General features: G+C 41.7%; 1 protein-coding gene across 1 annotated transcript; it reads left to right on the top strand.

The window, feature by feature from the left end:
* The first annotated feature begins 8,613 nt into the window (after window positions 1-8,613).
* gdf10a (growth differentiation factor 10a) lies at window positions 8,614-14,351 on the top strand. Its single transcript, XM_061744829.1, is given in 4 exon segments — window positions 8,614-8,840; window positions 8,842-8,999; window positions 10,551-11,677; window positions 11,780-14,351. Coding segments are annotated over 4 exon segments (1,560 nt in total). The 5' UTR covers window positions 8,614-8,757; the 3' UTR covers window positions 11,972-14,351.
* The last annotated feature ends 827 nt before the right edge of the window (window positions 14,352-15,178 follow it).

The raw sequence follows: 15,178 nt of genomic DNA, 5'->3' as shown, positions 1-15,178 counted from the left end.
ATAGGTTTAAACTATTACACTTTGTTGCAAAAAACAACATATTGTCAGCGAGTTCGTCCTGCATCTATCTGAAGCACAGTTTATTTAGGAAAAAAAAGTCGGTCAGCCGCTGAATGATGACTGGCCAACAGTTGATCCGCAGCAAATTCCCTTCAGCCTCACACGAGCATCGGACCCCCAGTGTTGTGCACTGGAAGCGGAAAGTCTCACCAAACACCATCAAAGGTGTTAAAATAGAGGCATTTCCAGCACCGTCCGTCCTCACACACACACACACACACACACACACACACACACACACACAGACGCACATTAATCCCCCCACACTCCTCCACTCCCCCATGGAGAGCAGAACACAACTCCTGTTTGGTTTGGACAGCCCTACGAGGGGACCTCCACGTTGGACAAACTATAACACAGAGCGGCCCTGTAACACAGAGAGAGCGGTCAGATACTACGAGTTTCAGAGCGTGAAGTAACAGTAGTAACTTTTTATTAGTCCCTCAAGCCTTTCAGTGATAAACCTTATTCTATCCGAGGAGCCTTCGGTCAGTTAATGTGTCTGTGTAGATTAGACAGTAATGGACTTTACATCCATCTGATCCGTTCTCTTGTTTCTAGTATCAGCTATACAATGTACTCATTCAACTTTTGGGTCAGGACGCTGCACATGAAGAAAGGTTTATACACGTTTATATCAATTCATCCATGTTCTATACCCAGTGGTGGACAGTAACGGAGTAAATTTACTTGAGTACTGTACTTAAGTACATATCCAGAGGATTTGTACTTTACTTGAGTATTACATTTCTTTGGTACTTATTACTCTTACTTGAATACATTTCCAAGACAAATATTTTTACTTTTACTCGAGTAAATTTCTAGGAAGGCTGAAAAGTACTCGTTACTTTCAGGTCTGCTCTTTTTTCTTCTTCCCTAAAATCCTATTGGACACAAGCTGTTTTTGTCAAAGGAGGAGACCTATCACAGTGCACGCTCTCCACTGGGATGTACGGAAAGCGGAAATACGTCAAGCCTCCTCAAAACGATACCACCAAAGTAGCCTGCGTTTGTCAAGACAGAGCTGCAACAAGTCAAGACAGAGCTGCAACAAGTCAAGACAGAGCTGCAACAAGTCAAGACAGAGCTGCAACAAGTCAGGACAGAGCCGCAACAAGTCAAGACAGAGCTGCAACAAGTCAGGACAGAGCTGCAACAAGTCAAGACAGAGCTGCAACAAGTCAAGACAGAGCTGCAACAAGTCAAGACAGAGCTGCAACAAGTCAAGACAGAGCTGCAACAAGTCAAGACAGAGCTGCAACAAGTCAAGACAGAGCTGCAACAAGTCAAGACAGAGCTGCAACAAGTCAAGACAGAGCTGCAACAAGTCAAGACAGAGCTGCAACAAGTCAAGACAGAGCTGCAACAAGTCAAGACAGAGCTGCAACAAGTCAAGACAGAGCTGCAACAAGTCAAGACAGAGTCAACAAGTCAAGACAGAGCTGCAACATGTCAAGACAGAGTCAACAAGTCAAGACGGAGCTGCAACGAGTCAAGACAGAGTCAACAAGTCAAGACGGAGCTGCAACAAGTCAAGACAGAGCTGCAACAAGTCAAGACAGAGCTGCAACAAGTCAAGACAGAGCTGCAACAAGTCAAGACAGAGCTGCAACAAGTCAAGACAGAGCCGCAACAAGTCAAGACAGAGCTGCAACAAGTCAAGACAGAGCTGCAACAAGTCAAGACAGAGCTGCAACAAGTCAAGACAGAGCTGCAACAAGTCAAGACAGAGCTGCAACAAGTCAAGACAGAGCTGCAACAAGTCAAGACAGAGCTGCAACAAGTCAAGACAGAGCCGCAACAAGTCAAGACAGAGCTGCAACAAGTCAAGACAGAGCTGCAACAAGTCAAGACAGAGCCGCAACAAGTCAAGACAGAGTCAACAAGTCAAGACAGAGCTGCAACAAGTCAAGACAGAGCTGCAACAAGTCAAGACAGAGCTGCAACAAGTCAAGACAGAGCTGCAACAACGGCTACGCCTGCGTCAGGAGAAGAAAGACAATCCACTGAGTCGTCTGAGTCTGATAATGAGCCGGACTCTTAGCAGGGACTTTCACAAAATCCTTGGCCGTATCTTAACTCAATGTTTGAGTTCGACCGAGTAAAAAACGAGGGCACAGAAAAACCACAGACATTTATTTTCAAATGTTTATTGTGTCTGCCGAAGCAGAACTACCTCTCTGCTTTCAACAACTCAACATCCAATTCTCAGAAATAAGAGTTAAAAGATCTTTAAATTAATTTAGAAAAAATATAGTAATTTACTGATGTGGAAAATAAGAAATGTACTCTTACTCTTACTCTTACTTATACTTAAAGTAAATTTAAAAGCATTTACTTTTGGATACTTAAGTACCTTTAAAAGCAAGTACTTTTCTACTCTTACTCGAGTAATATTTTGACTGAGCTACTTTTACTTGTAACGGAGTAAATTTTGACCAGTAGTATTTGTACTCAAGTACTGGGGTCGAGTACTCTGTCCACCTCTGTCTATACCCATCTACTCCCATAGATCTATCTGTCTATCCCAGATTTGGGTGAAAGGCAGGGGTGCAGCCTGGACAAACCGACAGTTCGCTGCAGGGCCACACATGAACAAACAACCACATACATTTAAACTCTTTAATCAATCTAACATTCATGTTTTTGGACTCTGGCAGGAAGCCAAAGTACCCAGTGAAAACACACATAAGCACGAGGAGAACACTCAGAGTCCACACAGACGGACACATGCTGGGATTCAAAGCAGGAACCTTATTGCTGTGAGTTAACAGCGCTAACCCCTGCTGGCCTCCACTTCAATATAAATGTGTAAATATTATTCTAACTTATATTTAATATGATATCTTAAAAAAAATAAATGTGTAAATATGTGTTGAATTCAGCTGAATACACTTTGGTCAGTGTGGTGCAGAGGTGTCTTCAGTATTCACATTCATTACTCAGGTAGAAGTATAGATACTAGAGTTTAAAAATACTCCTGTAGAAGTTGAAGTATCAACTCAAGTTTTTTACTCAAGTAAAAGTATAAAAGTACTGCTTTCAAAACTAGTATAAAAGTAAAAGTAATGTAAGGGGGAAAAAATCCATTAAGGACAAAAGCCATTGAAAATGAATGCATCTTAGTATAATGCAAATATATTAAAGAAGCATACATGTGTACTATTGAGCATTAACATGTGTTTCAGAGAGCAGGAGATATGATGACTAGTTGTCTATAAGTATTGTAATGGTGCAAAAAGTCAAACTTCAGAGGCATGTTATCATTTATCCTAACCTTTATTGGAATGTACATCCAAGTTTAGTTGCAGGAATCTGAGGGAACGGATGTAAGAACAAAACTGGACAAGAACATCTGTGCAACAACCAAATTCACTCTATCCGGATGGAGCAATTTAACTGGATAGTTTTTATTTAAAGGCCGAAATGAAATAGAGTAACAAGGCTGTTTTTAAAACGGAGTAAAAAGTACAGATAATTGCATGAAAATGTAAGGAGTAAAAGTAAAAAGTCGTCTGAAAAATAATTACTCCAGTGAAGTATAGATAACCAAAATTTCTACTTAAGTAAGGTAACGAAGTATTTGTACTTCATTACTTGACACCTCTGGTGTGGTGTTTATATTGTTGCCTCACAGAAAAAAGGTCCCCTTTCCAGATCTCAGCCGGGGTCTTTCTGAGTGGATTTCTGCTTGCAGTTTTTCTCCGGTCGCTCTGGCTTCCTCGCTCAGTCCAGAAGCTTGAATGTTAGGCCTACTGTTAATTAGTAGGTGTAAGAGCATGCTCTTTTCTTTTTTTGTCTTGTCTCTGTGTGGCCCTGCAGTGATGGGCTGCCGGCCTGTCTTGGGTGGACACCGTCTCTCGCCCACTGACAGCTGGTGTAGGCTCTTCTGACCCTCAACTGGATCAAGCATTCATAGAAAACATGTGATCGGATAATCTTCTGTAAAATAATAAGACAGCCAGCTGAAAATGTCTTTTTCAGTTTGTTACCATTAAATGACAATGAGACGAGATGAGATGAGTCAACCTCTGAAGAGCAAAGAAGTCCCATAACAGTGAGATTTTCCCAGTCAGTTTGGCCAGAACTACTTTCTAACTACCGTATTTTCTGGACTATAAGCCGCTACTTTTTTCATAGGTTTTGAACCGTGCAGCTTATACAAAGGTGCGGCTATTCTGTGGATTTTCCTTCCACCGCTCGGGGGAGTGCTAACCGGAATTAGAATAAAAACTAAGACAAAATAAATGCAAAGAAGAATACACTACTTCTTCTTTAGCAGATAGAAGTAGGTAGAAGCAGATTTCAAACAGATAAATAGATGAATAAATACCGGTTATTTTCTCTTGGTTCAGTCCAGTTTTAATCAGCAAAGTTGCTGCTGTGTTAAAAGACACTGTTAGGAAAGGATCTATTTAGGTACAAACATGTACATCATTTACACTTCAAAATCCTTCTGTACGTGTAGTAAATATCTAATCTAACAACATAAATATCTGCGGCTTGCATATCTTTTTTTTTTTGAATAAAAGTGGGTGCGGTTTATATACAGGTGCGGCTTGTATATCTTTTTTTTATTGTTTTTTTTTTAAATAGAGCGGGTGCAGCTTATATACAGGTGCGGCTTATTGTCCAGAAAATACGGTACATAATCCATCCTATAAATACACGCATGTGTGTGCGTTTGATTCCCAGTCAGTGCAAGTGTTGCTGATTGTTCAAAACACGAGAACTGAATATCATTTCATATTGCCGGTATTCAGGACAAGATCTGACCAAGATTATTAAATTGGGCAAACTTATGATGGCACTGTAATTGAACTTAGTGATGTTTCTTTTTAATAATGCGCTCATATCTTTGATGACAGTCTCCCCAATCCTGCGGGGTTGTGTGAGAAATGGGGTCCAGCATAAAATCAGGCCGAATCGAAGTGCGGACTATGATCTGCTATGGTGACCCCTGAAGCTGAAATGGATGATGATGATGATGATGATGATGATGATGATGATGATGATGATGATGATGATCTTTACAGCAGATTCCTCATTTATAGTTCTTTAGATCTCATGCTGCAAATTGATGTGGATGTGTTCATGTTAGATGTAGCTGTATTTATTATTCAAAATCCATGAAAATTTGATTTAATTGTAACCTGAATCCTTTCTTGTGTTCTTGTGTGTTTCTTGTGTGTGACATGACAGTAATATAAGCAAATGCAAGTTTTATTTCTTATAGCTTGTTACTTCATTTGTAAAACAGAGGTTTTCTAGTTGTACTGACTTTCTGCTGCTTACCCCGACCTTTAAAAAGAAGAATACATCTAGTCACAGAGATGCTGTTATTCTGACAGAAATGACAGACAGAGCAGCATTATTGCACATAATGCCTAACGTTGAATTAATCTCACACTGCCCTACATATTTGGGGTTAGAGGTCAAAGCTTTTTCATGTTTTATTTTTCATGCTGGAACTTTGATTCGGCTGTCTTCCCCCCAGGACTAAACAGCCATGTGAAAAGAAAGTACATCTTGTTTCAGTATAATGTTGTTTTTTTTTAAACTGTTCTTGCTCATTGCCAGGTCATAAAATTACATAAATAAACCCTCAGATGAATAATAGCACACAGCAAATTACACTGTGTATTGTTAATTTACAATAACAACTCAAACGGAGAAGCAGTGTGTAAAATAAACTTAACACATCCCAGGATATAATAGCTGATGAAAGCTATAATTTAAAGTTTTCTGTATGATCTTATAAGTCTCTCACAGCACCTGGTTGTGACTTCATTCCTATAGAAGCTGTTAAAGTGTTTATGTATTTTGACTTAGTTTTTGTAAAGTAAATAATGACACTGTGTAATGTGTTTCATGAGGTACTACCAGTATTTACTCATTTTAAGACCTGGTAAGAACTAGCAGAGGTTTTTATTGTCCTCTGATACTTATAACCACTATTTATTTTGACCCTGATGCCATGATTGCAGATATCATGTTAGCTCTTCGTCCCAGTTCACATGATGCCATCACAGACATGCCAGATCTGTTAGAAACTTAAAGTATAGAGCTGTTGTTTTATTTGAAGTATAGACACGAGCATAAAGAAATGTCTGCGTCATCATAATGATGGGGTGTTTTATGATGGTTTCCAAAGAAACAACAGCATATTTTGTTTTTATATTGTTTTTACCACAGATTTTGATTACATAGTGGTCATTCTCAAATGCCTTTGCAAATCCTCCCCAGATTTTTTTTTCCTAATTTATTTTCAACGATGACACATAACCAAGTGGATCAAAAGGATTGCGTGTATTCAGATAAATAACCACAGCTGTTAATCATGTTTGTTTTCCAACAGAATATAAGTCACCACCACGGGAGAAAAGGCGAAGCAGTGATGTGTTTGTGTGCTGTGACAAAAACAGTAAAGCATGTCACTCAAAGCAACTTCACCACTGTCAAGAAAACACGTACGCACATTAGGAATGGGTGATATTTTCCCGTTCATGATAGATATTTTCCCGTTCATGATAAACCGTCAAAAAAATTCCCCACGGTAAGAATTTGTCATTTCGCGGTAAAAAGGATAAATTCCCGTTGATGAAGTTTTTGTGTAAAACTGATTTATGGTTCTGTGTTAAATCCACGCACAACGTACGTGAAGGAAGGAAGGAAGGAAGGAAGGAAGGAAGGAAGGAAGGAAGGAAGGAAGGAAGGAAGGAAGGAAGGAAGGAAGGAAGGAAGGAAGGAAAGGAAGGAAAGGAAGGAAAGGAAGAAGGAAGGAAGGAAGGAAGGAAGGAAGGAAGGAAGGAAGGAAGGAAGGAAGGAAGGAAGAAAGAAAGAAAGAAAGAAAGAAAGAAAGAAAGAAAGAAAGAAAGAAAGAAAGAAAGAAAGAAAGAAAGAAAGAAAGAAAGAAAGAAAGAAAGAAAGAAAGAAAGAAAGAAAGAAAGGAAGAAGGAAGGAAGGAAGGAAGGAAGGAAGGAAGGAAGGAAGGAAGAAAGAAAGAGAAGAAAGAAAGAAAGAAAGAAAGAAAGAAAAGAAAGAAAGAAAGAAAGAAAGAAAGAAAGAAAGAAAGAAAGAAAGAAAGAAAGAAAGAAAGAAAGAAAGAAGAAAGAAAGAAAGAAAGAAAGAAGAAGGAAGGAAGGAAGGAAGGAGGAAGGAAGGAAGGAAGGAAGGAAGGAAGGAAGGAAGGAAGGAAGGAAGGAAGGAAGGAAGGAAGGAAGGAAGGAAGGAAGGAAGGAAGGAAGGAAGGAAGGAAGGAAGGATAAATTCATATAATTAAATGATGACGTTTTTGTGTAACAAACATGGCAGATCTGAGAGTGAGATAGATTTATAGTTACAAAGGTGGAGTTGAATTGGTATTTTTTTTATCGTCATTTTTATCGTTATCGGGATAAATGCCAGAAATTATCGTGATACATTTTTTAGTCCATACCGCCCATCCCTAACGCACATGCACGCTGAGCACACACCCACACTTTCAAATACATCTTTAGAATAGTCCAGATTTAAGACCTGTCGCTGGTGGGGAACATAGTGAAAGGGAGTATCCTGTGGGGCCCTTGGGGGCCAGCAAGGTACTAAGTAGCTCTCTCTGTGTGTGCACGCATGTGCACATGGGAGCGTGTGTGTACGTGGTTGCGGAGAGTGACCCGAGAGGCCCAGCTAGTTACAGCCTCTCTGCTGGAGACCACCACTTCCACAAAACAAGCATTGTTGGCACAGAACTCCAGACACCAGAGACGCGCACTGGAAATGACGCATATGAACACAAACATACAGAAAATACATACACACCGCTGACAAAACTTTGTCAAGTTTTCAAACCCAAAAGAAGTAATGTGGCCTACTGTTTTAAGATGCTTGAGAGGTGAAAACCCCTCCAAAGGTGTCTGCAGAAAAGCACACCCTTCTGTACATGCGCTTGTTGGAGAAACACACATACTGTACCTGCAACATACTGAACAAAATGTGCAGCCTCGTCCTAACAATAGCCCTTGGGTGGTTGGTCAGACTATTATTATAGGTGTTTCTATGCTAATTATGTGTGACTGAGAGCATGTCAAAAGCAGTTCTGGAAATAATGTGGCTGGCTGGAAATTATGAGCTAGAATTACTTAACCCCACAAAACAAAATAGGCTTTTTTGAGTTTCAGCAGATGTTTTGTCTGAACATCGGTTGCCAAATGAGTTCAAGTTTTGTTTCAAAGCCACAGTATCAATGTCCTTCTGAAATCCATGCAAAAAAAAAAAAAGGGATAACATCATAGTCCATAACATCATCACCATCAGAGAGAAAGGGTTTCAGCATCATGACCTCCTCTTCTGGCTCTTTGCTCTGCAGAGACTTCGTTGGCTGACAGGAGTATACGTCAGCGCCCCTCGTCGCTCCTATAACCCCCCAAGCCTCTCAACGTTTTCACAAGTGTGAAGGTAGCTGCTCCAACTGTTGCCCGGACCAGCCCACTCAGCATCCAGGTCCCACGCAGTCTGATAGAGAGGAAGGGAGGGAGGGAGGGAGGCAGCGCACCCAGCCCGACGTGGAAAGTGAGCGCAGAGGTGGAACATTTGCGCAGAGCCCTGCAAGCTTGGATTGTTTTTGGTGCGTCTTTTGGATAGTTTAGATATTTTTTTGCTGCGTTGTTTTTTTTTTTCTCTTGGAATTTTTGATACAAAACTCATCTCGGCACTTCAATGACAGCGTCGAGCATGGTTTCCCTGCACCTGCTCCTGCTCCTGCTGATGTGGAGCTGCGTCCTCGGCGCGGCACCGGTCACCCGAGCACGGCACTTTCCTCCAGCTCACGTCGGATCCAGTGCCAACTGGCCGGGATGAGGACACGGTCTCCCTGCACATGTACAGACTGTATGAGAAATACAACAAGGAAAACCGCCTCAAGGAGGGAAACACTGTCAGGAGTTTCAAAACCAGCCAAGGTGTGTGATCAACCTGTCCACAATAACACAGACGAATGATAAAGCTCCATGCATGCATGGAGCGCTCAATTGTAATTATTCAGATGCAGCTTTATGTGCCATAAGTGCAACAGTAATCCGTCAAAAAAAAGAGGAAAAAAGATGTTGTCAGAAAGGTGCAGTGATCCTTTATGTGAATGGTTGTAAAAAAAAAAAAAATGCAAGCACTCCGCGGGCTGCACGGCTCAGCCTGACTCTCTAAATAGGTATGATTGTTTTGGAACAGTCTGAGAATGCATTTAAATGGTTTTGGGACGCTGCTGGGTTTGTGGAGGCAGCTGCGCCCCTCGTGCGCGCAGTCTGATCAATTACTCCAGACAGACGCGCTGGATGCCTGTGATTCTCTGCGAGCCACGCACAGTAAAGCACAATAGGCCTCCAGTGGAACCTCATGGCAGTTTGCATGCAGGACGGGGTCATTGTCTCGGCTTCTGCGTCCCTGTTGTTCCTATACAGGCTATGAGCCACTGACTCCACATCCTGGAGTCAAGAGGCTTAAAGCACAGTCGTTCCTCTCTGTCTGATGCTGTTTTTATAAACACAATTCACAGACATTTATATCCCACATAGTTCTCAGATTGCATATCATAACACCGTGGTATTTTTACTGCATAGACTCGGTGTAATCCAAGGAGAGATGTAAGAAAGTTTTCACAACAATGTAAGACCTGTTGAAACAGTTGATTATGCCTTGCTGTCTGAGCAGACAGTGCAGGCTGTATCAAGCGTGAGGGGTAGCTTTAAGAGAACCTGAGGTAAGCACTTCCATATGCACGTTGAATCCGAGGTAATGTATATCTTTTGAGTCAGTCGTACTTCCGCTGAACTCTCATACAATGAACAATAACTCTGCTGTTGAAGTTAATGTTCATCATGAATATGCAGCTCTCTGCTCAACCCCCTCCGTCCCGCCAGCCAGATCCCCAGAGTCTGGTTCCTCTTAAGGGGTTCTTCTGAAATCCTACCAAGGCATGGAGCTGCGAATCAGCCACACAGTTCAGTCATGCAACCCACTCTAAGGAAAGGTATTCACATGTACCAGTTTTGGATGAAGTTTAACCAAAGATAAATGCCTTTGGCTCAAACATAAACCCATTTCCTCTCAATTTGTGACTTTTACAATCTGTGTTTCCTTTTTAGACATTCTTTATTATCTTAATATCATTGAAAGGTTTTTAAATTGTATCGAAAGCTCAAATAGCTGAGTTCAAATAAGGTTCAGTTCCTGGTTAACATTGCCTGCTCTGGCAAATGTTTTTATCTTCTAATAACGGCAGAACTATTTCCCAAATAATAGTCTGATAATCATGGACTAATTTTGGTTAATTTATCCCTTCAAATCCGGAACACAGAAGTAAATGGGAGATAAATAGGTGCTGCAATTGTTTCCATGTGGGTTTTCAAAAAGAAATGTCAAAAAACATAATTTTCTGTATGAAAACCAAAGGACTCAGTTGCAGCGGTCACCTCCTTGACTGACTGACACTGACTGCTTGATTGTTGTCTTTACAGACGTCACCGATCACAGGAGGCTGTACCGACTCAACCTTACAACCCTCCAGGACTCAGAAGTCATCCTGTCTGCCACATTTCACTTCCTCCTCGACAAGTACGCACATCCAACCCCCTGGTTCTGTAAACGCTTCAAAAGCCCGTCCTGCCGCTCTGCAGCCGTCCGCACTTCTCCATCCATCAGCCTGCTCCTTCACTCGTCCTCTTCTGTGTCCGAGGCCGGGTCGGTGGGGTCATTTCTAGGCAATCTGACCTGCCACCCCCACAGGAGAGGGGTGTGGCAGATGAAAGATGTGACCCAGGTCATAAGAGAAGCACGAGACAAGGGTCAGCTGCTCGTGTCAGCTGAGTTGGACGTAGGGCAGCAGCAGCATAAACAAACAGAGGAGATGCTCTCAGACGGCAGCATGCCCTACCTGTTACTGTATGCCGACGACCAAGCCTTAGCGGAGCCCAACAGTGTCGCGGCAAGCCTTCAGAGATACGATCCCTTTAGTGATGGCGGAGAACTTCTGCACAGAGCTAACTCCTCACCGGGACTGAAAGGTCGCTTGAGAAGGGAAACAAACCTGCTCTTTGACCCCATCCACGACAATGAGCTGCCCGAGGTCGACTACAGGCCCAATGGATACAGGAAAGATGCTGTGTGGGAGAGCAACTGGTACCTCGCTCTGAAACCCAAGCTGAAATCAGAGAAGAAAGAAAGGAAGAAAAAGAACCACCAGGAAAATGGAATAGGGCAAAGCAAAGGAACGCATGAGCCTCAGGTTCTCGGAGAAGCAGAGAGATCATCACAGGGGATGAACGTTGATTCAAACTCTGAAAAACTCAAAAGCAGTCGCACAATAGCTAAGAGTGACAGGCGAAAGAATGAGCGCAGAAATGAAGGAAAGGAAGGAATGAAGCTCAAGGGGAGTGCAAATGCTCAGTCACCTGTTCTGAATTTTGATGAGCAAACGATGCGAAAGGCTAGAAGGAGGCAGTGGGGAAACAGCGCGAGCAGAAGCTGCTCCAGGAGGAACCTCAGAGTGGATTTTGCAGATATTGGCTGGAGTGAGTGGGTCATCGCTCCCAAGGCCTTCGATGCCTTCTACTGTGCTGGAACGTGTGGCTTCCCTATGCCACAGGTAGGAGCACAAACAGATAACCATACTGTCTCATTTGTTTTCATGTTGCCTTGTTCATTTTCATTCATTTGCATGCTTTTTCTTCACTCAACCCCCCACCAGGTGGCAAGGCCGTCCAACCATGCCACCATCCAGAGCATAGTGCGAGCTGTCGGGATCATCCCTGGGATTCCTGAGCCCTGCTGTGTCCCAGAAAACATGAGTCCTCTGGCCGTGCTCTTCCAGGACGACTCAACGAACCAAGTGCTCAAGGTTTACCCCAACATGTCCGTCCAGTCCTGCTCCTGCAGATAGGAGGATGGTGCACGCTGAGAACAAAGCAGGGTGACTGAAAACAAAAGGACTAATGGAGACGTTACTGATTCTGACGTCAGTATGCTAGGCGATGTTCTTGAAGCAACACGGACTGCAGAGGAACCGCTTCTGTGGCTTCTGTCCTGTGGCAGCCGACTTCACAAGAAATATTGTCCCTCCACACGTCTAAGAGGTCCAGTAGTTGTTTGTGCTGTGTTTGAAATTATAGTCAGGATTCCATGTGCAGAAGCATTTCAAGGGTGTTTTCCGTTAAATCACAGAGAGCTTCCAGCTCAGTGTGAGTTATTGTGTCTGTTTTCTTTGAATATGAAGACTATAAATAAACAAAACCTCATCAGTCTGTCATTGGGCAGCTCATACAGCAGCAAACACATGAAAGAGATTATTTAATGAATCTTTTTAACGATATGTTCTACATTTGTTCACTTGCGAGATTGGAAGGTTATAGTGCATTATTATTGTTAATATCATAAAAAGGAAATGTGTAATGAAACGTGAGAGCACCTGGAATTAATGTTCACCCTCAAACACCCACATAACTCTTCAAAAATGTTAGAATGAAGTCATAAATATTTTTTTATTGTGAATGTGAAACTTGGTTCAAATAATTTGCCATGGTTACTAGATGATGTATTGCTATATTTTAGATGAGACTGTATTTTGTACATGTGTATTGTTTAAATTATGAAAAGTTAGCCGTCTATGAGTTAGAATAAAAAGTAATTTAATCCAACGTGCTTGCTGAAATATTATTGTTTCACACAGCGCGTGTTTTTCTTGGACACTCACCTGTGTAGTGTTTGATTTGTGGGGTGAAATTTTCTGTCAAAACAAACCTAAAAGGGCACCAATGTTCCAACGTGCCTCCGTAGAAAAGCAAGAAGGTTCCACTCAAAAGCAGCTAACATTTCCCTGAAGACCCTTTGACCTGTTGTTGCCCCAAAGAAAACGCTCATGTGTTTACTGTCCAGCAAATCATGTGACGAATGAGGCTGCTGTGGATTAATGGTGGAGGAAGGAAGCAGCCAGGCACTTATTGGGACGTCAGCCACTGGAACTTCAAAACAGGGTGTACTTCCCTTTTATCCTGGTCATTACCCCCCTCCAGTCCCCCAAATTTAAAATCAGAACATTTTCAAGTGCATGTATTTCCTCTCAGTGGCTTTCTCAACAGATGTTCACTGGCAGATGATCTAAACCCCTCTTTGACCCCCCTACTTGTCATCTTTATTCACAGGAGAAAGAAGATGACGCATGCAGAGCCCGAACCTTGTTTCAAACAGACAATGAAACAGCAGAGGAGCCCATTTGATTGTTAATCCATCCCTCTGTGGCTGTTGTGATGTGAACCTCAGGAAGTTGGCACCGGGGTATCACATCTGTTTTCAGCTGCAGAATTTCCTTGATGTTTTCCACAAATGGACAGTAACTTTGTCAGAGACACTTAATTGAAAGAAAGGAACAAAAGAATGGACCCTCACGCTGTTCGTTGCTGTTGGAAATGATGCTTTAGGGTATTTGTGAATTGTGCATAGAGGTTAGTCAGTTATTATCTCTCAAAGTGATAATAGATGCTCTGAGATTAGTGTTCACTCCCTTTTTAAGCTTATTTTGTAACTGTCGTACACAGCTTACAAATCTAACGAGATTCCTACGATTGATTTTGACACTGTTCAACAGAACAATATGCTGTGATGTTAAAACAGAGATCTACAAATGTGACTCAGACTCACTTTGGTCCAAACTCCCCGACACTTTGCCGTAAGGGTCACACACATTGTGTATGCTGGTGAAGATTCTCAGACATCCTGGTCATGAAAATCCCCAAAAGAACCAAGTAGTAGGAAACTTTTCAGATTAAAAGGGAAACACGTTCAAGAACTAAGGAAACAAGTCCAGTTGTCTTCTGTTGAAGCTTTTTAGGAAGACTCCTGTGTAGTTAGAACTAGTCAACACAAACAAATACTACCTGCAATTTTCCTCTGAGTTAGTTATTCCAATTCAAACTTTATCATGTACTATTTATTTATATTAGTCCTTCTGTGACTGAGTCACACTAATTACTGTTTTCATGAATGGATCCTGGTTGAATCATTCATAACCAATTATTTGATCATTGGCGCTGTTTTTCTGAATTTTAGTGAAACAAAAGGCAGTGTTGTAACAAAGTGAACCTCAGTACTTTATATTCGATTTGTGATTGCTTACCCTCTTTGTTCAAGTAAAGTTGTGCATCATCTTGAGTGATATGTTCAATACCAGCGTTGATTAGTTGCCTTTATAAAATCCTTAATTAATATAGGATTTCTTTGTCTTTTTCTTTCCTGGAAGTTGTTACTATTCACCATAAAGTCCTCCTCTATGAACATATTAATGATGTTTTTGTTTTTTTTAATCTAATTTTTGTCTTTAAAGGTAGTGTTAGGAATTATCTGCTGTGTCAAACTCTGTGTACCTTCATACACAACTCTGTAAGTTACAAACACAGAGTGGAGACAGCACTACAGCCTGGCTCCAGACAATCCCTAACACAGAAATGGTTTGCACTCGTGCATCTGGTTTCACGTTGAAAACGTAGACTGTGACCCACTGGTTCCTGAAGAGCAGTTTTGAAGCCGCTTTTTCTTCATACATGCAGTCATGTTGTCCAGGAAGCCAATGGGAAGATGCCCACAGTATGTCAGTCATCATTGGCTATCATAGCTACCAGCTCCTTTAGCCAAATCCCCCCCGACTGCTTCGGTAAGCTTGGTAGCACGACAATATCGGATAAGGAAGTGATAATGGCTAGACATTGCCTGAGCCTATTGTCAACCATTCATGTTAGAAATGTATTAATTGCTTTATATAAATTCTCCTGATGTGGTTCAAAAAATCCATCTGCCTCGGAGATGTCATGGGTGTGAAATTGAACAATTGAGACCAAAACAGTTTTTCGAACCAGGCTGTAAATACCGTATTGGCCCGAATATAAGACGGGGTTTTTTGCATTGAAATAAGACTGAAAAAGTGGGCGTCGTCTTACATTCGGGGTCTAGACGTTATACCCATTCACAACACTAGATGGCGCCAGATATCTTTAAAGCGAATGCTGAACTTAACTTCCGAGGCCAAAGCAAACCCCTGTCACGAAGAAGAAAAATAAAAATAGCAGTAGCATGAAGAAGAAAAATAAAAAATAGCGGT

Source organism: Cololabis saira, chromosome 17 (genome assembly GCF_033807715.1).
Source record: "Cololabis saira isolate AMF1-May2022 chromosome 17, fColSai1.1, whole genome shotgun sequence".
NCBI classification, from domain to species: Eukaryota; Metazoa; Chordata; class Actinopteri; order Beloniformes; family Belonidae; genus Cololabis; species Cololabis saira.
Note: the sequence above shows the minus strand (reverse complement) of the source record. Positions and strands in the feature narration are given on the sequence as shown.